Source organism: Saccostrea echinata, unplaced genomic scaffold, assembly GCF_033153115.1.
Source record: "Saccostrea echinata isolate AGI-Se365-2 ecotype Australia unplaced genomic scaffold, CSIRO_AGI_Sech_v1 ptg000015l, whole genome shotgun sequence".
Classification (NCBI taxonomy): Eukaryota; Metazoa; Mollusca; class Bivalvia; order Ostreida; family Ostreidae; genus Saccostrea; species Saccostrea echinata.
The window spans coordinates 1614947-1640597 of NW_026889764.1; the positions used below are offsets into that span (position 1 = coordinate 1614947).

The following is a 25651-nucleotide window of genomic DNA, read 5'->3' on the forward strand; positions in this document are numbered from 1 at the left end:
AAAAGTGTCCAAGAAAAAGACATGCAGGCTTCCACATTATGAAAAATCTCGACCAGAGGGTTATTACGCATATGCCTCATCCACGATCTACACGACATAACGGGCTGTATTTGAGTGAAAAGAAAGGACAAATCTGAGCAAAAGTTAAATGTAATTAACAAGCATCCTGAAATTCATTATGAAATACAAATTAAGTACATTCACTTGATACCTAGTTAGAAAAAAAAATGTGTAAAAAAACTACCGAAAAAGTGGAGGATGTAAAATTCACAAAAACTCAAATAAAGTAGACATGCATTAATTTTATTTTGAGCTCTTTGAGATATTGAGTTTGCATTTCTATTTCTAATCATTCCTATCAGAAAAAAGAGGCTTAATTCGTACCATTATATCAAATCCGCATCAGAAACTGTCAAGTCTTCGTTGCAGATACCGAGGAATGCATGATAACTATGTCTCGAGGCGTGCTTTTTTAATGATCTGATTTTGAGATGAAGTATTTAAGTCCAAGATATCTAAGAGTCTTTTTCACGTCGTCTCTGACCCCGAAGCAAACATGTCGTCTTCAGGCGTTGATACAATGGTCGTTTCTCAGTTTGTTGAAAGCAAAGTCAGAAAATGGTTTCAACTAAATAACCTCAAGCGCAATGGATTCATAAGTAAACAGGACTATTCAGACATGACGGCTACATTCATCAAAGAGTTTGATTTAGACGAGAAAAAGGCACAAGCCATTCGAAACTGGTTAGAAAACGGTTGGGAAATTTTGATTAAGAAAGGAGAAGATATCACAGCGCAAGGTGGCTCGGGTGGAGTGTCACCAGAAAGTGCGCCCAAACTTCTAGAAGTAGGAAGGAAGATGCGAGAAAATGGCAACATTTCTGAAAACGAGTACATTGCAGCTTTTAAAGAACTTGTTGGCTTCAATAAGAATTTGTTTGTCGAAACCTTTGCAGGTATGGTAGGGAGCTTTTTTGACGCCTTCGATGTGAACAACACTGGTTATTTAATCAGCGAAAATTTTCAAAAGGGTATGAAGTGTTTTGGAATGACTAATTCAGAGGCAGTAGACACGATGTTTAAAGCCATGGATACAAAGAAGGAAGGAAAGATCGATAAAGAAACATACGTCGGTCACTGGATCGAATTCATGACGGGGGATAACAAGGAAGGGGTGATTGCACAGTTTTTATGCAGAATGTAAAAACTTTCATTCTACAAGTCCTACATGAACTCAAGTTTATCTTTGGCACTTAGAATCCTTGTCAGCTGAATGAATGATAAATGTTTAAACTGTATGTTGTGACCGTGTAAATTTATTCTCATTGAAAATGTAATGTTTTGTTACACTTTTCAAAACAGAATGCTAAGTATATATACCCTCAGTCATTGTATGTATTTTAGACTTTTAAATGGAGAAATATGATGTTAATTACATGTGGAAAAACGAACATTCTACTTTTTGACTCGTTATTTCTTTATTTTCCTGGGAGGGGGATACTGTAAAAATACAGGCAGCATTAGTACATATACAGGTATTTAAAAAATCGAGAACTGCGCCGTGAGATGAAACTCGTTCATACAAATCATAATCAAATCTCTCTCTCTCTCTCTCTCTTCTCTCTATTTATATACTGTAAAAGTGGAATATATTGCGATGGTTTTAATTTCACTATGTTCGCGATCAAAGATTTTCGTAAACATTGAGCCATCGTGAATATTATCGACATATCAAAGTAGTATTCATATATAAAATGAAAATACTTTCCATATACCTTAAAAACTATAATATTTTATACGAGTAAAAGAGTAAACCATTGATAATCATTTGAAACTTCCAGAGGTTGTAAGTTTCTTAAAATATAATATATACTCCACAACAACATTCTTTGCTTTAAAGGATTTTTTTTCTTTCAAAATTACAAATAGAGTTTATGAAGAAAAAATTAATATCCGCGAAATTAAACCACCGTGAAATGTACCAGTAAAGAAAACCGTGAAATATTGCACACGTGGAATTAAAGATGTTTACAGTATATAGCTAATGAAAGGCTGCGCAAAATAATTCATGCTCAACATTTATTCACCGAAACAAAATACAAATACCCTTTGTTTTAACCATTGCCTCCTGATCACACGGACAAATTATTTGGGATTCACTCTCATAGTACAGAAGGATGCTACAATTAATAAGTGAACTTCAAGCTGGAAGTCGTTCACGGTAGGAATGAATAGTGTATTGTAAATATTCTCGTGTTTAATGCTTTTTAACAAAGTTTTGAGAAGACGAGATATCAATTTACAGTCTTGATCTTCTTGCTTTTACTTTGACAATGAATGTCAATCTTGTATGTATTTCATAAGAAGAATTGTCTGTTTGCGAATTTTTTACACTTCATATCTTGAAATTAATTGTCTAAGCAAACTTACATATTCATATGCTCCATAATCGTGGGTTTACATTAATAATCATGGGTGTACATAAGTAATAGTGGGTGTACATTTATAAGTAATATTTTCATGTCATACCTTCGCAATTCCTTTGAATATTTACCATATTAAATAAAACACTTTTCTTTTTTTTATACGTTGTTTATTTCAGAACCATTCGAACGCTAATTTAAAAAAATATTCTTTTGACTGTGCTATACATACATGTATGATATCGACAGCAATATTATTCTACAATGAGATAACCTGGAATTTATATTTAAATGTACGTTTCATGTTCCTATATCAGGATGCTCAGAAGGTGCAGAATTTAACCCCCTCAATAAATAAATAAATCAAACAAAAAAAAAAAAAAAAAAAAAAAAAACTGAACAATAATAATAAATAAATAAAATGATTTTTGCATATTAGCGGATCGAAGAAACCATATTATTACACGAATATTTAATTGACGAATGTATAAAGCTTATAAAAGCAAAACACTTTAAGTAAATAATGTAGTAAAACCACATCTTTAGCACTAGAATACTACAATTGGGAACGGATTTACAGAAACATAATTTTACATTATATGCATATAGCCTTAAACAAATAAAACCAAAATGTAGGTATCTGGCGATGATTTAAATGAAAATATTCGTATGTGTTAATGTGGAAAATGTATGAAGGAAAAAAAATCATTGACTTTCCTTATCTAGTCTGGAGATTTTTGCACAGTATTGAAAAAATTCAAATCTCTTTTATCAATCAGTACTTATTGCGTATATTAATAGTTAAATTTTGCCAGGCTGTTTTGGAGAACAAAACTTTTGATGATATCTCATGATTTGTGACTTGTGTCTCCTTTGTAACACGTGATCGTTTTTAAGACACGTTGATTCTCTCAGGTGAATCAATTGATCAGGATTTCTTGCATAGATGGAAATAAATCGTTCTCTTGGGAATAATCCGGATAATTCCTTGTGCAGTTCTTCACAATACGAATTTTCCCACACGTTTCAAATCCCCACACGTTCTATCAATAGCTCTTTACATTCGATGCTTACATTAACGAATCTCAAATTTTATTACATGGATTTTTTAGAGAAAAAAAATTCAGATCAGTTAACAATAAAGCTTCTCTTCCTCTTTTATGGCTAAACATTGGTATCATCACCTTCCTCAATGTTAGATATGAAATACATGGGGTTCTCTTTTGTGACCCCAGAGTTCTGATCAAACGCTTCATCCATTGTCAGATATTCATCTTTAATGTTAGATTCCTTTATGTGACGAGCATTACTTCTCCTACAATAGGAACACAGACTCAATTAATAGATCGAGGGCTGTGAATAATTGCAGATTGCTCTTCTTCGAGAAAAGGCTTTATAATTCTTCCAGTATCTCCTTGAATCAAAAATGCAAGCAAATCTGCCAATAAGGAAATACTTATATATAGACAATTAAAAACGTTACAGATGACATGCCACATTTATTATGCCAAGTGTTGTAACATTTTATCTAAAAGGTTTTGAAGACAAACAATAGAATCATTTTATTACCTTGGGACCAATTTTCATGAATTGTTCAAACTTTATCAGTAAGAAGAGACGCAATTCAAGAGCAAAGATTTCGTTATGAAAGGTATTGCTTGTATGTTGACATTTGTCGGGGCTGGTGATGGTTATACATGAAATCCATGAAAATTAAAATCCTTCCGAAATATTTTGATTGTACGACATGTGTTCTTTCAGACCTGTATTATACTTACTTTAATTTTACCACGACAATAATGATGATGACGAGTAAGAGGAAGCCACCTCCTGCCCCGGCTAGTAGGGGAATATTCTGTTTTATCCAACTCTAAAAGTTTAAATATGTTAAAGGTATGAAAGCCTCTTTACTTCAAGAAATAATAGAAAACACCGGAGTAAAATTCTTAGTTGAAAACATTTATAAAATTATTCAGAAAACTGGGTTCTATCAGACAATTATGATATGAATTATAAGTAATTACTTTAGTTTTGCTCATATACATTCAATTTGATTGGCTGATACAGACAGAGACACGTTTTGTTTTTAATATAATATATATACTCAAGATATATTACTAAAGTCAGGTACTCTTCAAACAATAGCTCTGAAAAAATATAGTTCCATTCATAACCAAGAGATACAACATTCCATTCATAACCAAGACATACAACATTACAACAAATGTAAAGAATAATGATATGTATGTAACATGTGAAAGAAAACAAAATAAACGTTAAAAGTTTTTTCACCAGAAATGCAAATTAAAAGTGTTCATATTCCTACACTAGCTGCCTCTTCAGTCTTTTTCACGGAAATATATAGGTCAATCTTCGATTGATAATGATAAATCTTTTCACCAATTATATTACTTTCATGATTATTGTTTGTTAATTGTCGTACATTTACCTCTAAGAGAGAATGTAATGAAATAAATGGAGATAACGAACAGTATTCATGCTCAAAAGTCCATTAAACATTACAAAATAGGTGCATAGCAAACACGGACCTCCAAAACATCAGAGGTGGGATCACGTACCATGGAGGAGTGAGCATCCCCTGCCGGCCGGTCACACCCGCCGTGTGCTCCTTGTCATGATCGGGAAATAACGGAAAAATCCGTCGACAATTCAGTGTGTAAATAATGGCCTAACAATTAATACGAAGAACGTCAGTCAGCATTTGACTCAATGATAAATTGTATTTGCTGACAAGGTCATTGTATCGACCAAAGAACTTACGAAATGATGACTTTAAACGAGACAGTTGATATTCTTGTTTCATCAACTTGTTTGTCAATAATTTACCTCGTTTTAGAAATTGTACATACGTAGAACATGCTCTTGCGTATCGAATCAACTGAGAGATATAAACTCCGTAGGTGATGAAGGTATTTTGCTGCATAAGTAAGGGAAGTTGACGATCGAAAAGTTAAAGTCATCACGTTTATCATAAAGCTTGGTTGTTAGATTACCATTAACATCTTTTTCAAGTAAAATATCCAAATATGAAACAGATGTGTCAGACTCTCTGGTATCTTTTAAATCATTAATAATTGTATGTGGTTTTTTAACTTTTTTTTTTTTTTATTAAATAACGAAATTTTATTATACAACAATCGTAACTTCGCGGCAAAAAAAAGGGTGTTTTTCCGAGCTCGCCGGAAAGGTCTGCAAAGATGCGATTGACAATCTCATCGCACGTGTGTAGACCTAGGCTATTTGGTCTTGCAAGCACAGGTGTGTGCACTGTTTGCTAGTGGCGCTTAGATTGGCGACAGTATTTGCTACATGTATGGACATGAAGAACTATACAACAGTGCAGTTTCAGAAATCATCTGATCACAGTGAAAATTCGAGTAAATAAAAAGTCGAATATCTTGGATATGGGTTGTGGCGGTCAGACAGATTCTATCACCGGTGGTGTCAGATAGCTCAGTTGGTAGAGCACCTGACTGGAGATTCAGGGGGCCCGGGTTCGAATCCCGGTCTGGTCTGCTGCATTTTTCTCCCCTCCCGTTACAGGGGTAACCCATATCTATTCTTGTTTACAATAACTTGTACTTGTATATGGGGACACGAGCGCAAAAGTTTGTGCTAGTTTTTAAATGGTAATACACGTATTACCAACGTAGAATAAAGCACGTAAAGTAAAATTTAAGCCCCGTTTCTGGATGTCTCTTTAAACAATGTGACAGTTTACATGCAAATACGCCGGCATATTTCATGAAGCGCGTTAACGCTTCATGATAAATATGCCAGCCTGCAGCGTTTTAGTTCATGTACCTCATGAATTTTCAAAAATTAAATTCATTTCTTATATTTACATTATTTTTCTGATGATTTGCCACAAATAACGCCATTCAACTGTCATTTTTAAAGCAAAACAGTTTGTACTATAGTTTTGACGTCAAGTAAGGTATTATGACGTTACAATGGAGATATTGATGTCCATTCATGGAAGTTCATGAGAAAATTAACTGTATTCTATTTTGTAAAGAATCATGTGGGAAATTTATTGTAAATGTAAATATATATATATATACCTTTTTATTTGCATTATCTTTGGTTTTAAATCTTGCAAGCTCAAAAGGAAAAGCTGTTCTCAATTGCTCCGTTGACATCTCTTTCAATTTCATCTCTAGGCGGTCACGTGACAGGGGTTTTCCATCACAAATGACTGGAACTTGAAAGTCTGTATTTCCATTGCTAATTGAAAAGAAACATTTATAAAGTTTAAGGAATATGTGCATTCATCAAATTTAATGAAAGTTTATACAATTAAAACAAGGTCTTTCATAACGGTTATAAGTTAGCGTTTTCTGAATGTGTTAGACATAAATACTATATACCGGGTTATTTTCGCCCTTTCACACCGGCAATCAATTTGGCCCCATTTTGAATTCGCCAAAATTCAGATCTTTTAAGAGATAATGTTGTTTTCTTTGGATTCGTCCGTTTTAAATTCGCCAAATTGCGACGAGGGCGAAGGGGGCGAAATAAAACGTGGACGAAAATTTCCCAGTATACAGTATATATACTACATAAGCTATTTAGCCTTAGGCGCTAAATAGATTACATAGCTTATAGATTACATATTATATTACAAATGTTATATGTTTACAGCATTTTATTTTAATATTTAGAATAGCAATATTCTTCGAACAGAACAGTGTATAATCGACAATTTTTTTATTCATAATGATGCATATACACATGTATATTAAAAACAACAAATTACGAGAACGTATTGCTTTTTACGATCTTTTAAACATGGAGAATATGCTGCATACCAATATGCTGCATTATACCTGTATGATAAGGCATGATCTTTTGACAGTATGCTGACGTCATGACACAAAGAGGTACATATAATCCGTAAGGAGTTTTCTATTTTGTTAAGATCTTTATCTGAGATATGTCCAGTAAACTCCAGATTGACCTTCTCCACTCCGATTAATCCTAAAATAATAACAATATACATGTATCTACATATTATATTATAGTACTTTTGAATTTTTCAGTTTCAGTTATTTTTAAAGTTATATAATAATATATTGTCGGAGTTGTGTTATATTGGATATTACAGCGCTTTAGTAATTTTTTTTTTTCTGCAATGATAACAACTTCTAAACCCCGAATAACACAACAAAGAAAGATAGTTTATTGTTTATATTTATGAAACATGTTCTTTCTTCATATAAATATTTCCAAGAACGTTGTAGTATTTCTTTGCAAATGATTGATCCTCCCCCCCCCTTTTTTTTAACCCTACCCCGTTCTCGAATTGGAGGGGGATCGAATAATTTTGAAAGAACGTAGAAACATGACGACTTTTGTTACCGATTGAAAAGAAAATAAAGTTCAATATAAACTTTGAACTCTTTCTTATGCCTCCATCATTGTTCTTGGGGTCCATAATTTGAATAAACGTGATAGTGGCAAAAATATGAGGATGCCTGTGTATGTAATTTGTCCATATGAGCACATGGTATTCGAGCAGATCTGAAAGATTTCTTTCTGGATTATGGAACAGTTAAATTTTCACAACATTTAAGATATTTGCATTGAAAATTGAAACAAATGCGGCTTAGCATCTCTTAAGAAGATTTTGAATTTTCCTCCCTCTAATTGATTTCTCTAGATGAAACTTTGAACTCTCTTCTTAAACAATCCAGAAGAAGTTTAAGATATCATGTGTTACTTTTAAATGTTTGACAATTGTAGAAAGAAAAATATTTGACTAAATATTAGGAAGAAATTTTAAATATTGATTTTTTAGTGTAATAATTCACACGACCTGTTAATGCAACCTTCCATAATGCACTAACATTGGACAAGGTAAAGCAGCTTTCAAATATACCTATTCAACTTAACTTCGTAAACTATTGAATAAAAATAAATAGGATGCATGCCTACTGTGGGTTTTCCATTCAATATTTCACAAGTTCTGCCTGAATGTCCTTCCCGGCAATTACATGTAAATGACCCCTCAGTGTTGACGCATATTCCGAATCCGGAGCATTTTTGTTGTTCGCATTCATCTATATCCTCATCGCATTCAACGCTTTTCCATCCATCTAAACATTCACATTGGAATGATCCCTGCAAATTCCGACAGGATTTCATATGTTTACACCGGTTTTCCTCACATTCGTTTACGTCATCATTACATTGTCGTCCTCTCCATCCATGTAGACAGCTACAGTTATATCCACCAGCAAAATTACGACACGTCGATCCGTGGAAACAAACATCGTTGTTGCATTCATCAACGTCATTCTCACAACGTTTACCTGTCCAAGAGGAAGGACAATTACAGTGAGCACTACCACGGGTATCAATGCAAGTTCCACCATGTTCACAGGAGAGAATATTGTTTTCGCATTCCTTTATATCTTCTGTACACGCTGTGCCACCCCAACCTGGTTTGCAGTGGCAAGAATAACTACCATCAGTATTAGTGCAGTTATAACTATTTATTGTCGAACAAAAGCTAGAAAACTCACACTCGTTAAGGTCTCTATCGCATGCTTCACCAACCCAACCTTTCTGACAAGTGCAACTGAATGACCCTGGAGAGTTAATGCATTGAGAGGCATGTTTGCAGTCTCCTGTTGAGCATTCATTTACGTCTTCCTCACATGAAGGACCTGTCCAATATGGAGGACAGATACAATTATAGCTACCGATATTATCTACGCATGTTCCTCCATTACTACAGACTTCAATTTTACACTCATCAACATTTATGTCGCATTCCATACCAGTCCATCCAGGAAAACATTCACACTGAAATCCTCCAACAATATTTGTACAGTTTCCTTTATTATTGCATATATTTTGTAAACATTCATTCACATCATGTGCACATGTAGTACCTGTCCAGTTTGGGGGACATATACAGGAGAAGGAACCGAGAGTATTTTGACAAGTACCGCCATTGAGGCAGGCGTCATTGCGAAGGCATTCATTAACATCCGCCTGACACCGATCTCCTTGATACCCAGAATTACACACGCATTGGAAGCTTCCGGCCGAATTTGAACAGTTACCATTATCATTGCAAATGTTTGGCTTCAAACATTCATTGACATCTTCTTGACAGTTTTGACCAGTCCAGTTTGAAGCACAAAGACAAGTATAAGATCCCATGTTATTCTGACAAGACCCTCCATGTTGGCAGGGACTGTGCACTGTACATTCGTCTATATCTACGTTGCAGTTAGTACCGTTCCATCCAGTATAACAGGAGCATGAAAAAGCACCAGGGATATTTGAACAGTTTCCATGACCATTGCATGCATTCTGAAGGCATTCATTCACATCATCTGTGCAGTTTTTACCTTTCCAGTTTTTGGGACACGTACATTCATAACCGCCTTTGACATTATTACACGAACCTTTATTTTTGCAAGGCTGATAATCTGAGCATTCGTCAATATCTGCATCACAATTTTCACCGAACCATCCGCCTGCACAACTGCACTGGTACGTTCCATTAAGATTAGTGCACGTTCCATTGTTTTTGCAAACATTCAGAAGGCACTCGTTAACGTCTTCTTGGCATCGTTTCCCCTCCCACCCCCGAGTACAACTACAGTTGTATGCATTATCTGCCAAGTCCATACACGTGCCTCCGTGTTCACATGGTGCTTTCATGCATTCGGGAATCTTGCTTTCACATCCTTGTCCAGTATATCCTATGAAGTATTTTATGTATTATATCCGCATTTAAAATAAACAAAATTAATCTTAGACACTTTAAGGATCACATACCCTCTAACTAATTTAATTTTTATTTGTTCATATTTAAACTATGTAGCATATATTTTAACATCATCTACTTTTTCAATGTTTTAAATGAAAAAAAAATCACCGTTTTTACGTACCATCCTGACATTGTAAATATCCATCAATGGAACAGTTTCCATGGCTAGTATCAACACATTGTCTGGAACACTCATTGCCAAAGAAGTGGGTGTTACAGATTAATTGTCCATAATCATTACAAGTTCCATTGTTCTTGTCAATACAAAATATATTACATTTTGGCCCGAAATAGTGGTCATCACAGATCATTGTACCCGTCATATTACATCGTCCTTGGCTCCCGGAGACGTGGGATGAACACTTGCGGGAACAGTCTGCTCCATAGAATTCCACATCACACTGAACAGAAATAATCATGCTTACCCTGAAGATGGAAGGAACAACATTCCTATCTTAATTTAATTTCATCAACAATACATATGTACTTTAATATCATGCCTTTAGAAGGTTGAACCGGTTCGTGTAGTGAAAAGAATAATTGAAAATTTAACCATTTTAATCAGCGAGATTGTTTTCTGTAAGACTACGTTCCCTCTATCATGATTGAACGATTGAAATAATTAAAACCATTGCCTTATTTGTGCAATAATCATGATGATCCTACTAAATCTTTTCTGATCTTGAGGCCAGTCTTTCAAATCGTGTTGCATTAGAAAGTTTTTTGACATGTTAATTTTTTTTCCTATGATTAACACGATTATTTAATCGTGATTTTCGCATCAGATTGCATTTCATCGTAACAAAGAGAAACATGTCGTATCTACATGTAATCGTACTTTAAAATAATGATGATCGGCATCTATCTTAGACAATGCAAACACCATTTCTGTTCAGATATGTTGGATTATCCAAATTAACATAGAAATTGATGACCTACTATTTTTTGAAAACTTGGTTCCAAAGGAAAGAAAAGTTATCTTATTCAGATGAATTTTTTTTTCAAATATAATTAATTATTTTCATCTGCTTTAAAATTTCAGTTCAATTTTGTATTTTTGAATGACCTTTATTACAGTAAAAGAGTAGATCACTGATCTACTTATTTCTTCTTTGTTTTAATCACCACATTTGTTCAAGATTTTTTCCCCACATTGGTAAATTTTTTATTCTCATCGGTGGAAATAATGCAGTCCATGGTCAGTATGGATGCATATATACCCGTCGGAGTCCAATTTAACTCAAATCGTAATCACTCTCGATTCTGATCGTGAAAGAAATATTCTATCGCAACCTAGTTCATGGGTTCGTCATTAACATATTTTAAAGTAATATGCAAACGTATCTAAACGTGAAAATTTGGATACCGGGATCGTTTGATCGTGTCTAATCAAGATCCAATCGTGGTCTCAATCTGAACAATCCTATTGGGACCTATGTGATCATATCTGACAATCATGACGGTGTCACATCAAAGAGCAACAAACATAAGAGAACGTATCGACATCAGTTCGTACTCAAACCAGAAATTCTATGGAAGTTCTACGAGAAGTCACGAATGGTTAATCGTGAGGATCGTAACAGATTGCGAGACAGTGGGAACCGAGTATAAAGGAGCAATACATTGGTGAAACGATTGAAGATTATATATATATATATATATATATATATATATATATATATATATATATATATATATATATATATGTATATATATATATATATATATATATAGGTTTTATGCATTTGCATATATACTTAGCTTATACCTTGTAAGATAATTGTAGAGTACCGTGACATTCTGGTTCAAAACATTGGTGTATGCTATCTGGAAGAAATCCTGTATCATAATACGACTTTTGTTGCCCCCGTCATAGATTAAAAATTCCACAAATGTGTTATTCTGCAATAATAAAAGAAATCATAATTTTCAAATGTACATATGACAAACTCTTTAATTAACGAATCAGACTCCTCAAGCCTGCTCACATCATATCCTTGTACGTATATTGGCGTAGTTAATGTGAATTTGAATTCATTTTTTGTAAACAGCATTGAAAACGTCCATCAAAATTGAAGTCTGAAAAGATTAAATCGAGGCAAGATTTCAACATTTCTTCTGCCAAGGTCTTGAATTTAGGGGCATGATCTGGAATGAAAATTAAGGATCTTAATCCTGGTGTTACCTAGTAAATAAAGCCAGGACAAATTTGTGATCAGATTCAAATATTTCATACTGACGTTCTAGGAGGTTTGACATTTAGGCAAGCCCACGGCACACTTTTCGTCAAGATTACAACATATATTTGGTTTACGTAAAAAGAAAAACCATTTAACAAAGGGAGACAACCATAGCAAATTAATACATTCCCAATACTGTTTGTAAGACATATTTACCTAAGTGGATTCTATGTTGAATCTTAACCTCTTCAAGTACTTATTTACAATGATTTGTATACAATTACTTACATTCCATTTTGCGATCTCTACTTTCAGCGGGTTTTTCAGAGTACCAATCGTTGTCATATTTCTGAACTCGATATGTCCAGTTTTTCCAAGCATTCCGCTCATTAGCGTATTAAAGATTTGCCCATTTCTTCCAAGCCTGTAAATATTGCAACAAGAAGAGCGCCTACATGTATAAATCAAACAAGTAACCTTTTTTGATACATGTCGACTACTTTACAAGTTGCAAGTACTTTACAAGTTAGGATATCTACATTTACAAATGGATAAAGTACAGATCTAATACTTTAAGCAATCTTTAGAAACACACCAACTGAATATATTAGTAAACCGATGCCAAAAAGTTCATTTGGCGCAGAGTTTCTCAATTGTCATCTTCCAAGAATTTTGATACAAAAATTTAGAGAATGTTTAATCACTCTTATTACACTTTTATTTAATAAAACTGTTTAAATCGAATTGAATCATATTATAAACATTTTATAATCTAAATATAAAGTTGTGTGGATACTTAAAGTCAAAACCAAGAAAGCTTCTCTCAGCTGTTGTACAATATGTTGAAATGAATATTTTTGTCTATAAGTGTAAAGGTTGAGGATAACGATGTGATCAATCTCATTATTCTATTCAGAATACAAATCACGAACGGGGGAAAACACACGAATCCCTGGAAACACCCGGAGTGGGATTAGATGCCTAGAAGTAATCATTCTCTGTCGACTGGTCACACCCTTCATGACCCTATGTATTGATCAGGTAGACATAGTAATCCTTAGTCAAATTTAGTATAAAAACAATTACTAGTACATGTACCTACCACTTGGTATGAAACATGTCAAACATAAAAAACCCCAATGATAGGTTGTTTTTGCAAACAAAGTCATTATAACGACCATAGAATTTGCGAAATGCAGACGAGGTTGTTGAAATCCTTCTAACATCAACTTACATTTTAAGGTTTAAAAATTGATCGGACTCAGAGCACGCTCCTGGGTATCGAATCATTTTGGAGACAAAAAAGAAGCACAGTTAGTGTACATCGTAATTCCAACAGTTTGGCATGGTAGACATGGTATCCAAAGACTATACAGGTATTGTCAAATAGGAACTCTAACATGGTTTTATATCAACTTCAGAGCACTTGTGTGTAGAATCAGAATGATTTTAAACTATGTAATTTTGTAGATGAATTTTCAAATTTACCGCGTTTTCCTAGAGATTTTAAAATTGCACAGTTTTTGGCCGTACACTGTTATCAAAGGCTTGGAATTAATAAGCACAAAAACACATTATCTTTACGCATCATATTCATTTTGACAAATCACGAATTTTAACGATTTAGTATGCAGCAATATACTCTTATCACCTGCATATGGGGTGTATATCTTTCAGTTGATTCGATACGCAAGAGCATGCTCTACGCATGAACAATTTCTAAAACGAGGTAAGTTATTGACAAACAAGTTGATGAAACAAGAATATCAACAGTCTCGTTCAAACTCATCATTATGTAAGTTCTATGTTCAATATATACTGACTAACGTTTTCCATACCAATTGTTAGGCTATTATTTACACACTGAATTGTCTACGGTTTTTCCGTTATTTCCCGATCATGATAAGGAGCACACGGCGGGTGTGACCGGTCGAAAGGGGATGCCAACTCCTTCATGGCAACTGATCCCAACTCTGATGTTTTTGGAGGTCCGTGTTTGCTTTGCTCCCGATTTGTATTGTTTTAATGGACTTTGAGCTTTAATACTGTTCTTATCTCCATATTTCATTTCATACAAAAAAGGCACAAATATAATTTGAGAAAACTGACCTGACGTTGACTTCTATAGAGGGATTACAAGGATCAACACATTTCTGGTTACTAGCCAGCGTGTTTGTTCCACAGCAATAGTGTATTGTATCGTTGTCTTGGTACTCATATTGGTTTACGTTGTTTGAATAAGTCAGTAGATTTAGAGTGACTACTACATTTCCTTGTACCTGTAGTGTTATAAAGACTGTCAGAGGAAAGAAAAACAAGATACCATAAACATGATCTAAACGTAATCTCATTTAAGCTTTATTTGTTTGTTTCTTCGGCTTTTGTTCCTCTGTCTATGTGTGTTTGTGTGTGGATATGAAGTACACATGAGAAACAAGTTATATATTATTTCAATCATGTTCTGTGGAAGAATGCAGTTTTGTCCTATATACTCAATGTCAAGGCAAATGGCCAAAAGATATTATAGGAGAAAGATTGTCAAGGAATTAAAAAAAAAAATATAGAAATACTGGTGCATAGGAATTATCTGCGTGCAAATCTCGGCTTAACATAAAAATGTATCTTGGTTTGCTTTCTTAACTTCTTTGCTGTATTTAATAATAAGTGACAATATTGATATTCATCTGTTGCTTTCTATGATGTTGATCCTCTAAAATATTGAATGTCTTTAAAAATTTGAGATAATATTATACAAAATATTATTAGAGGCTGAGAGAGGAATCTCTTAATAAGTAAAGCACCCTTCAGGCAAAGGAACATACTATGCCTTTCCCTATCGCAATGTTTTTTGAATGCGAATTTGCATAATGTTTTGGCTTTGAAAAAATAAAGAACTGGAATTAAATGAACTGAATTAAAAATGTTGAAAGATATCTGTTCCTGATTCATAATTTTTCAATTATATCATGATCGAGCTGTGTAGCTAAAACATAGTGATTTCATTACCAACTTTTTTATTTAGTATATTTATCTTTCTGTTAAAGCTTTTTCAAGATTTATACGAAATACACGCAATAATTGTCTGTAGTTGATAATGAATTACGTCAATTTTCCTGATTATTTTGTATTTCAATAATTATATGCAGTTTATTAAATAACCAGGTAAATTATCGAAAACACACAACTTCCTGCAATGTGCATCGCATAATTAACAACATAAAACTAAGTGGGGTTTTCACAAGGGACCTGATATAGAAAAAGTACATATGTCATACTGCAAGAGAATTTTAAATGTTAGAAAAAGTACTTGTAATGATATGATTTATTGTGAAACTTGGAAGAGTCCCACTTGAAATCTATAGAAAAAAGAAAATGTTATATTACTGGTTAAAATTACAAAATAGTGACAATTGTATACTAAAGTCATGCTTACAGGTTAGGGTAGAAAATGGTGATATGTGGATTACAAACATAATAACAAGCATTCTGAGAGTATTGCATTAGCAATACTAGTCCCCTACCGGCAAGTGTAATCTGGTTCCCGTTAAGAATTAAAAATGCCATAATTCCGTCAGAAATTAATAAAGCGGGACGAAATGCAAACTTGATCTATAACTAATCAAGGTAAAGCTACATACCAAAAATCAGCTCAATATCTACAAGCGTTTAGAAGAAAATTGCGGAAAACCCTTAAAAATTGAAAAGGCCGTAATTCCGTCAAAAATCAATGAAGCGGAACGAAATGCAAACTTGATCTGTAGCTCATCAAGATACACTCACATACCAAAAATCAGCTCAATATCTGCAAGCGTTTAGGAAAAAAATGCGGAAAACCAAGTGGGACAGACTGACAGACAGACAGAGGGACAGACAGACAGACAGACAGACAGACGGACAGACAGACAGACAGACAGACGGACGGACAGATGGACGGACAGACTCAGAGGAAACCTATAGTCCCCTCCGGTTTCACCGGTAGGGGACTAAAAAAGGAAATCAATGTAAATGGTATATCAGATCTGTATAACAACAGTCATGTAGATTCACACTCTGTTAAGATATTGCATGAAAGAATTGGGGATATTTTCACACAAAAAACATTGTCAAAAAATATTCATGCCTCGTCCAAAGGATTTTTATACCGACATTTGGTGGATAATTTTACTTTACAATCGTACCTTTGTAAACCTGTACACACAAAATATAGAACATGTGTTTTCCGAACAAGATTATGTGCTCACGATTTAAAAATTGAAAGAGGAAGATACATGTATAATGATACACCGAGGAATTTTAGAAAATGTGATCTTTGTTCTACGGGTGATTTAGGAGATGAATTTCATTTTATACTTAAATGAAAATCTGAGTAAAAAGTACATCAAAAACTATTATGCCTGTCGCCCAAGTTTTTATAAGCTAATACAATTGTTGACCAGCTCAAATACAAAGGAAATGTGTAACCTTGGAAAATATATATGTTTTGCAAACAGATTAAGAAATGAACTGTTGGATTTATAAATGCTTTATTTATTTATACTTAATATTATACTTTATATCTTGCTCATATATGAAATGTTTAATGGTGTACTATATGTATAATTTATTTATACCTATGAGATGTATGCCTCTTGGTTTTAATAAAATCTGAAATCTGATATAAAAAAAAAATCCTCGAAATATTTTGAAAATATATTCCTTGTGTAACTAATAAGATAATGATGCTAAATTCCATGCTTTCGTGAAATGTTCAACAGATTGGACCTAAACGAAAAGTATCAGATATTACACTAATTTTAAGGGTTTTAGATTTTTTTGGTCTTTTATAATGTTCTCATTTGTAAACTAAATGCACATAGATTGCGGATAATTTATGTAGATATTTTGTAACTATGTTTCATAGCTTATTTATAAAAAAAAAATCTTTATAAGTAATATAAGAACTGGGTGGATTTTTTTTTTCACATACATGAAATACTTACAATTAACGTTTCCACCATAAAAAGTATGCCAACATATAAAAATTGTCTCGTGAATGCAGCCATGATAAATATGTTAATCAACAATTAGGACGACAGATGTTCGGGTATTTTCTGATTTAATTGTTAGAACAATAGATATTCGGATATTTTCTGATTTAATTGTTATCCACTTTCATCTTGATAACAAAACAATGGGCGAACGTTTACCTTTGTGTTGATAAAGTATTAACAATAACTTCATACGACAATAGGTGGTATAGAGTTAACTTGCATACAAACATTGCGTTATTATTATTTTTAAACATATACCAAGTTTACACAGTAAGCAAAAATCGTAAAGAAAAAACAACTGTTTTATGGTATGTATGCATTCCACACCAAATTTGACAACACGGTGAATCTTAAGAAATATATTCGAAAATACTGAAGTTTTTGTGATAACTGTTTCGATCTTAACAATATCAAACCTTCTACGAAATACAGTTACTTCTTTATATATGGTTTGATCAATTCAAAAAAAAAAAAAAAAAAAAAAAAAAAAAAAAAAAAAAGTTTAAAACATAATATTTTTCATATCATGCTTCTGACAATATATGTATGTGGCGTTTTCAAAAGTATTAATATTGTCAGTGAATTTATCATTATGAAAGGGAAATAAACCTAGCCATTTTATCAGTGAATAAATATCAAAATTCCCAAAGACATCTGGGGACAAACCCAACGCTGATTGACCTTCTTGTAAAAATGTCGGTTTGTAAATTTGAATTCAAACTTTAATTACTTTATTATACGACTAGCCAAGGACAGAGCAGGCTAAACCAAATAACGACAACATTTCATTGAACAGCCTTTTTTTCAAGTAAAACACGCATTTTCCACAAATAAAAGTATAGATTAAAATTTCGCGCGAAGAGATAATCAAATAGTATGTAAAGGCACAATAAGATAACAACCAGGAAACATGGGGGTTTATAAACTGCTAGTAAAAGGTGCAAGGCAAATTGTCACCATACGTAATGACAGCAATATTAGTGTGCTTCGAGGGAAGGAGATGGGGCATGTGGATGTTATAGAGGCAAATGACGGAGATGGAGCTTGTATTCTTGTGAACAGGTGAGAATTGTACGCTTATGTACACAGGTAACACAATGTCTACAGGACTGTCACCACGTATAACGTAAACACACAAACTTATCAATGCAGCTATATATAGGGCGATTGATAATGATTTATTTACAATAGAATATTGCTGGCAAATGCTAAAAGTACCCGTCGAAAAAAAAATATGCCTTCTCTCTTAAACTGTATAAAATTGCAATCACTATGCATAAATATTTTAAATGTCAACAATTAAACAATCCGTACATCCAGCTATGCCATGAATCGAGTACATTTTTCAGTTTGTATATAAAGTGTTGGGCGTTTTCTTATTTCCCTTTAGTGATGGAAGAGTAGAATTTATTGGTTTAGACTCAGAACGAGTATCAAGATATCCAACCAGTGATGAAGAAGTGGATCACGTGATTGAGGCTGACGGGAAATGTATCCTCCCTGGTCTTGTAGATGCTCACACACATCCGGTGTGGGTTGGAGACCGAGTCCATGAGTTTGCTATGAAGGTTCTTTGTTTTCATCTTACAAATTGCACATAAATGATAACTCAAAAGTATCATGCGTACACATGTATATGCTGCATACCAAAAATAATAATACTTAATAAAACATACATTACAAGAGGCCCAAGGGCCTTAACGGTCACCTGAGTATAATACAACAATTTAGAAGTTAAATACACTGATAGTTGAAGCTTTGATACCCTAAAGCAAGAGAAGTAGGAAGATCAGGATCAACAAAATAATTAGTCTAGTATTCAGTATCAACTCATAAATTAAGTTCTAATCTGTCCCCCACTTAACACTATGCAGACTATTAACAAACTATTAGTGCTTCTGTACTATTTTTAAACCCATATTAATACCTCTAGCATTGACCTCTCTTATGGTCTTTGAAGAACTTTTAATAATATAAGTTATTTTTGTCTCATTTTTATTCATCTATTACTTACAGGTCTACCTGTTTATTAAAACTAAGAAAGTACTTTTTAATTATACGATAAACATTCTTGCATAATCATCTTATTCTATTAACCTTTCAAATACATTATTTACAGTGATTAATTATCAAAGGTGAATGGAAAAGGGGAATAACTTCTCTCAGTAGAATACAAATTAATAGAGCCCTGCCCAGGACCAGAATGCTTAGACCAATGGTCCAGATGTTTAAAAATCTGGTAGAAATACGCTTACTCATATCATTTAAATTTTTACTCAGTTTGCTTCCAATATGCCCAGAAGCAGAGAAGAATTTCACAGGTACAATGCATTTTCACTACAGATTCAACAAAGCCTTACCCTAACACCAGAACCCAAGACCAAGGGTCAAGAAATTTACAAAATTGGAAGAGTTACCCTCATCATCATAACTATGGACTTCATAGAATTAACACTTTTCCACTATATTATCAAAAGCCCCCCCCCCCCCCCCCTCGTTATGCCAGAACCCCTGACCCTAGGACCACAAGATTTAAAAATTCTGTTCGAAGCTCCCATTTTCATCATAGCTAAGCAATTTATTTATCAGCTCAACACTAAGGAGCAGACAGGGTTAATTAATGATTAATAGAATTAATGCTTTTTCACTATATAATCAATAGAGCCCCCCCCCTCCTCAAGAACCCCAAAAACTGAGGCCATATATTTAAAAATTTTGGAAGAGGCATCCTTGTCTATCATAATCATGCACTTAGTTTGTTTATATAATCTCCAGTAGCAAAGAAGAAGATTTTCATAGAATCAATGCATTTTCACTATATAATCTATAGAGCCCCGCCCTAACACCAGAACCCCTGACCCTGGGGCCATGAAATTCACAATTTTTGAAAAGGCATCCTTATGCATCATAACCATGCACTTTGTTTGTTTAAATAATCTCAAGTAGCAGAGAAGAAGATTTTCAAAGAATCAATGCATTTTCACTATATAATCAATAGAGCCCCGCCCTAACACCAGAACCCCTGTCCCAGGGGCCATGGCTTTCACAATTCTTGAAGAGGCCCACCTCCTCATCATAACTATGTACTTAGTTTATCACCTTAATGCCCAGGAGCAGAGGAGAAGATTTTCGAAGAATTAATGCATTTTCACCATATAGTCGATAGAGCCCCGCCCTAACACCAGAACCCCTCACCCTGGGGCCATGAAATTCACAATTTTGGAAGAGGTACTCTTGCTCATCATAACTATGTACTTAGTTACTTTACTTAATATCCAGAAGCAGAGAAGAAGATTTTCAAAGAATTAATGCATTTTCACTATATAATCTATAGAGCCCCGCCCTAACACCAGAACCCCTGACCCTGGGGCCATGAAATTCACAATTTTTTTAAAGGCACTTTTGCTCATCATAACTATGTACTTAGTTACTTTATTTAATACCCAGGAGCAAAGAAGAAGATTTTCAAAGAATCAATGCTTTTTCACTATATAATCTATAGAGCCCCGCCCTAACACCAGAACCCCTGACCCTGGGGCCATGAATTTCACAATTTTGGAAGAGGCACTATTGCTCATCATAACTATGTACTTAGTTTCTTTATTTGATACCCCGGAGCAGAGAAGAAGATTTTCAAAGAAATAATGCATTTTCACTATAAAATCAATAGAGCCCCGCCCTAACACCAGAACCCCTGACCCTGGGGCCATGAATTTCACAATTTCGGAAGAGGCACTCTTGCTCATCATAACTATGTACTTAGTAATTTTATTTAATACCCAGGAGCAGAGAAGAAGATTTTCAAAGAAATAATGCACTTTCACTATATGATCTATATAGCCCCACCCTGGGGCCAGAACCCCTGACCCTGGGGCCATGAATTTCACAATTTTGGTAGAGGGCTCCATGCTTATTACAATGATGCCAAAAGTTTGACTGCTTGATGTCAGGAGTAAAGAAGAAGATTTTTAAAGATTGCATTATTTTTGGTGGTTTTAGCCCCACCCCTCAGGCCCCAGGGGGGCAGGGACCATGAAATTCACAAATTTTGTTCCCCTTCACCCATAGATGCTATATACCAAATTTGGTTGAAATTGTTTGAGCGGTTCTAGAGAAGAAGTTAAAAATGTTCAAAAGTTAACGCACGACGGACGACGCACGACGACGGACGAAAACAGATAGCAATAGGTCACCTGAGTGACTCAGGTGACCTAAAAATACAGAGAGTAACACTGTTCTATACTTTTATACGCCTTTTCAAAAAATGACATCATCAGCTGATCTTATACTATTGCAATTATTGCAAGAGCCACTAATGCCATTTACTTGTTTGATATTTCAGACAAAAAAATATTATACAGTGCATCCGTATTTTTGTAGCTAGCTGGTGCGTCGTACATGGAGGTCCATGAAGCAGGTGGAGGCATTCATTTCACCGTGGAAAAGACAAGAAATGCATCCCAAGATGAATTGTATGTCAGCTTTAGCAAACGCCTTTATGATATGTTATCTACCGGAACCACGTGCGTTGAGTGTAAGAGTGGATACGGACTCGATACAGAAAGTGAAATAAAAATGCTGGAAGTGATTGAAACTGCCAAACGAGAACATCCACTGACGATATCATCTACTTTCTGTGGCGCTCATGCTATTCCAAAGTATGGTTGTAACTCTATATCTTTCTTTTGTAAAGGGAATCTTAAAAAAGTAGATAATGCAAAGAAATTTTAAAAAGAATTTGGCTTTCTAATGCTCTCTAATTTATGTTTTTAAACAAGTTCAATATTCTAGAGGGTCCACTGCGGAAAAAGCAACAGATGACGTCATAAATAAACAACTTCCTGCCATAACCAATCTCATGAAAGATGGGAAACTTCATGTCGATAATATAGACGTCTTTTGTGAGAAGGGAGTGTTCGATTTAGAACAGTCGCGAGCTATATTGAAGGCAGGAAAAGAGGCGGGTTTGAACATCAATTTTCATGGTGATGAGTTACATCCACTAGGTGGTGCTGAGGTAATGATTTGGCTGTAAATAAGATACTTACAGATTAGTATTCCATAGTGATCTTCTTTAGTCCGGATTAATTAGGTACTAATTTTACCTTCCTTTTTCAATACGTGAACATTGAATTATTTATAAATAATAGAGTCTGATCACTATTACGCTTTGTAATAGGATCATTAGCCATATTTAGAATAGCACTTAATTAAAGATCTTTCTTACATGTTAAAACAGATGTTTTAAGGAATATGATGCTGTGTAATTTACTAGTATGCAATACCATAATGTTTACTCGTATGCAGTACCATAGTGGAGTGAAATAAACTGAGATCATATGTTTCAATATGCTATACATGAACTTTTAGATGGGGGCAGAACTAGGTGCCCTCGCAATCAGTCATTTGGAGGAGATATCGGACAAGGGGATCGCCACCATGGCCAAATCTGGGTCAGTGGGCGTGGTCCTCCCCACGACAGCCTATATCCTGAGACTGAAACCTCCACCTGTCATGAAAATGATCGAAGCCGGAATGGCGGTAGCGCTAGGTTCAGATTTCAACCCAAATGCTTTCTGTATGGCAATGGTAAAATTCTTTCAAAATTTTACTCTATAAAATGATAAACTTGCCCTGAAGGGAACAAAAGAAATATGTATGAAATTAAGAAAACAAATCAAGTGTACATGTTTTTTAGGGCAAGAATTATTTAACTACATGTACATGTAACTATTTTTTGGAATTTGATCTATACCGATGTTTAGAACTATCTTTGACTAAATACTCTACAAATGGGTGAGTGGGGGACATTATGTAAATTTGAATTGAATTTCTTTTAAGTACAGCTGTACATGCGTTAATATTACCGAATAATTAACGTCCATTCTAAATTTATAATTGGTACATTTTAACATTTACAATTAATTTCTGATAACTTAAAGTGAATACATACATCAATATCTTGTGCTAATTTGTTATTTTATGACCACATTAACTTGCGGACATTCTATACAGTGCTGAAAACGTGACGATCCTTTGATACGGAATGAAACTTAGCTCGCTTTTCTTTAGAACTTGGTAGATTAATTTGTCTTTCGCGTTCATTTTATTCTTCAGCCGACAGTAATGCATCTTGCTTGCGTGCTATTGCGGATGACGATGTCAGAAGCTTTAATTGCCGCCACCCTTAATGCAGCATCCGCTGTTGGCTTATCTAAAGATTATGGATCACTGTCACCAGGAAAATACGCTGATATGGTCATTATTGATGCGCAAAGGTTAGAAATATTATATTTATTAATCAATGGGAATACGAATGAAATTTACAGAAGCAGCTTTGCTATCATCAGAATCTGGGTTGATATGTTTTGCATTGTAAATGATTGTAACAAGACATTATAGCATACTTAAGATTGAATGTGAAGATAAAAACAAGCTCCGAAATCCAGTGAAACAATACAGATTTGGAGCAGAGCAAACACGGATCTCTGAAAACATCAGAGGTGGGATCAGGTGCCATAGAGGAGTAAACATCCCAACATCCCCTGTCAACCACTTATACCCGCCGTGTGCCCTTTGTCATGATCAGACAAACGAAGAAGTATGAAAATAATAAAAGACGTCAGTCAATACTCGACCTAACGGCAGATTGTATTTGCAAATAGTCATATTGTGTCGACCTTAGAATTTGCTAAATGTTGCCTTTAACATGAGAAGAAAACATTTCCTGTTCAATATATCGACGAGGTATTATCAATTAACAATTGTTACTTCCATCCACTTGTCGATTCAATATATATCCAAGTGAACTCGAAATGAAAGACACCACAGAGTCTGTCACATCTGTTTCATCATATTTTGATATTTTACTGATTATAGACGTTAAGGGCCAATTAACAACTAAACTGTATGACAAACGAGATGACTTCAGCTTTTTCATCGTCAACTTTCCATATTTATATCCAACATCATCTGCATATGGAGTTTATCTCTCCCAACTGATTCGATACTCAAAAGCATGCTCTAGGTATGATCAAATTTTAAACCGGTGCAGGTTTCTGACAGATAAGTTACAGGGATTTCAACAACCTTGTTTAAAGTCAGCATTTCGTAAATTCTATGGTCGTTATAATCACCGTGTAGCAAATATAACCTATCATGGAGTCGTATTTTGACTGACTGATATATTAGGTCTTAGTTTTTATATGAAACTTTGCTAAGGAATATTCAGACTACCAGATAAATACATAGGGCTCACGGCGGGTGTGACCGATCGGCAGGACCTAGGCACCTGATCTCACCTCTGGAACTTCTAGGTGTCCGTGTTTTATGCCCCGTTCACAGATTTGTATTGTTCGTAGCATTTTTTCTCTTTTAGGTCGATCACGGTTCGTTATCTTCATCATTTTCACTTGAAACAAGATTGGTTTTTTTTAGGTGGGAGCATTTGATCTACCAGTTTGGAAATCACGATAAAATCATAGAATACGTCATCAAGGAGGGAGACATCCTTCACACAAAATATGAATGTTGTGGATAGAGATGTATAGGATTCACCAATCATATCCACTGTCTCTTTCTACTGACAAGTTTGCAATTAATCATACTCCAATGCACGTAATAAACGCATTAAAAAAATTAGATGTCTACTTTTTTTTCATTATATATAATTATATATATATATATATATATATATATATATAGAGAGAGAGAGAGAGAGAGAGAGAGAGAGAGAGAGAGAGATTTACTATATATAAATACAATGTATATTCATGTATTGGGGATGGCAATCGAATACAGAATATTGCCAATCGGTTAACCGAAAGACGTTCCTACCGATTAATCTGCTAATCGTATCGAATTTTTTTGACATATTTCATCATTGTAAGCTCTATTCAAACAAACAGGATGACTATAAAAGTGTTATATTATGTTTAGATTTTATCAGAACACTGTATATATTTTATTTCAATATATTTACATTTCCAAGGTCTTTGTCCGAGATAAAATTTCAAATAGTAAAAATACTCTATTTCTACATAAATCTACTGGTTCATCGATAGGCATGGTGAAAAAAAATCACGTGCGGGGCGGGACAAATAGAGACAGAAGCGGGGCTTGTAGCACGTGAATTTGCAGAATCAAGAGCATATGAATATAGGGAATAACTGTCAGATTTTTTGGTTTCATGACAATGATCAATCGATT

General features: G+C 34.3%; 3 protein-coding genes across 3 annotated transcripts; 2 read left to right on the top strand and 1 right to left on the bottom strand.

Annotated features, from left to right (window-relative positions):
* Window positions 1-556: 556 nt before the first annotated feature.
* LOC133187701 (uncharacterized) lies at window positions 557-1377 on the top strand. The gene has a single exon (XM_061323105.1). It carries the CDS (start codon window positions 557-559, stop codon window positions 1202-1204), a length of 648 nt encoding a protein of 215 aa, XP_061179089.1. The 3' UTR covers window positions 1205-1377.
* A 2210-nt stretch (window positions 1378-3587) lies between these two features.
* LOC133187981 (neurogenic locus notch homolog protein 1-like) lies at window positions 3588-12803 on the bottom strand. Its single transcript, XM_061323373.1, has 8 exons — window positions 12702-12803; window positions 12002-12135; window positions 10355-10659; window positions 8378-10165; window positions 7274-7424; window positions 6509-6671; window positions 4202-4293; window positions 3588-3738 (listed from the first exon to the last, which is right to left on the bottom strand). Exons 1-8 carry the CDS (start codon window positions 12801-12803, stop codon window positions 3588-3590), a joined length of 2886 nt encoding a protein of 961 aa, XP_061179357.1.
* Window positions 12804-18353: 5550 nt separating this feature from the next.
* Window positions 18354-25084, top strand: LOC133187702 (probable imidazolonepropionase). Its single transcript, XM_061323106.1, has 7 exons — window positions 18354-18505; window positions 18834-19011; window positions 21824-22101; window positions 22235-22460; window positions 22814-23032; window positions 23561-23721; window positions 24881-25084. The coding sequence occupies exons 1-7, from the start codon at window positions 18354-18356 to the stop codon at window positions 24981-24983; spliced, it is 1317 nt and encodes a 438-aa protein (XP_061179090.1). The 3' UTR covers window positions 24984-25084.
* The last annotated feature ends 567 nt before the right edge of the window (window positions 25085-25651 follow it).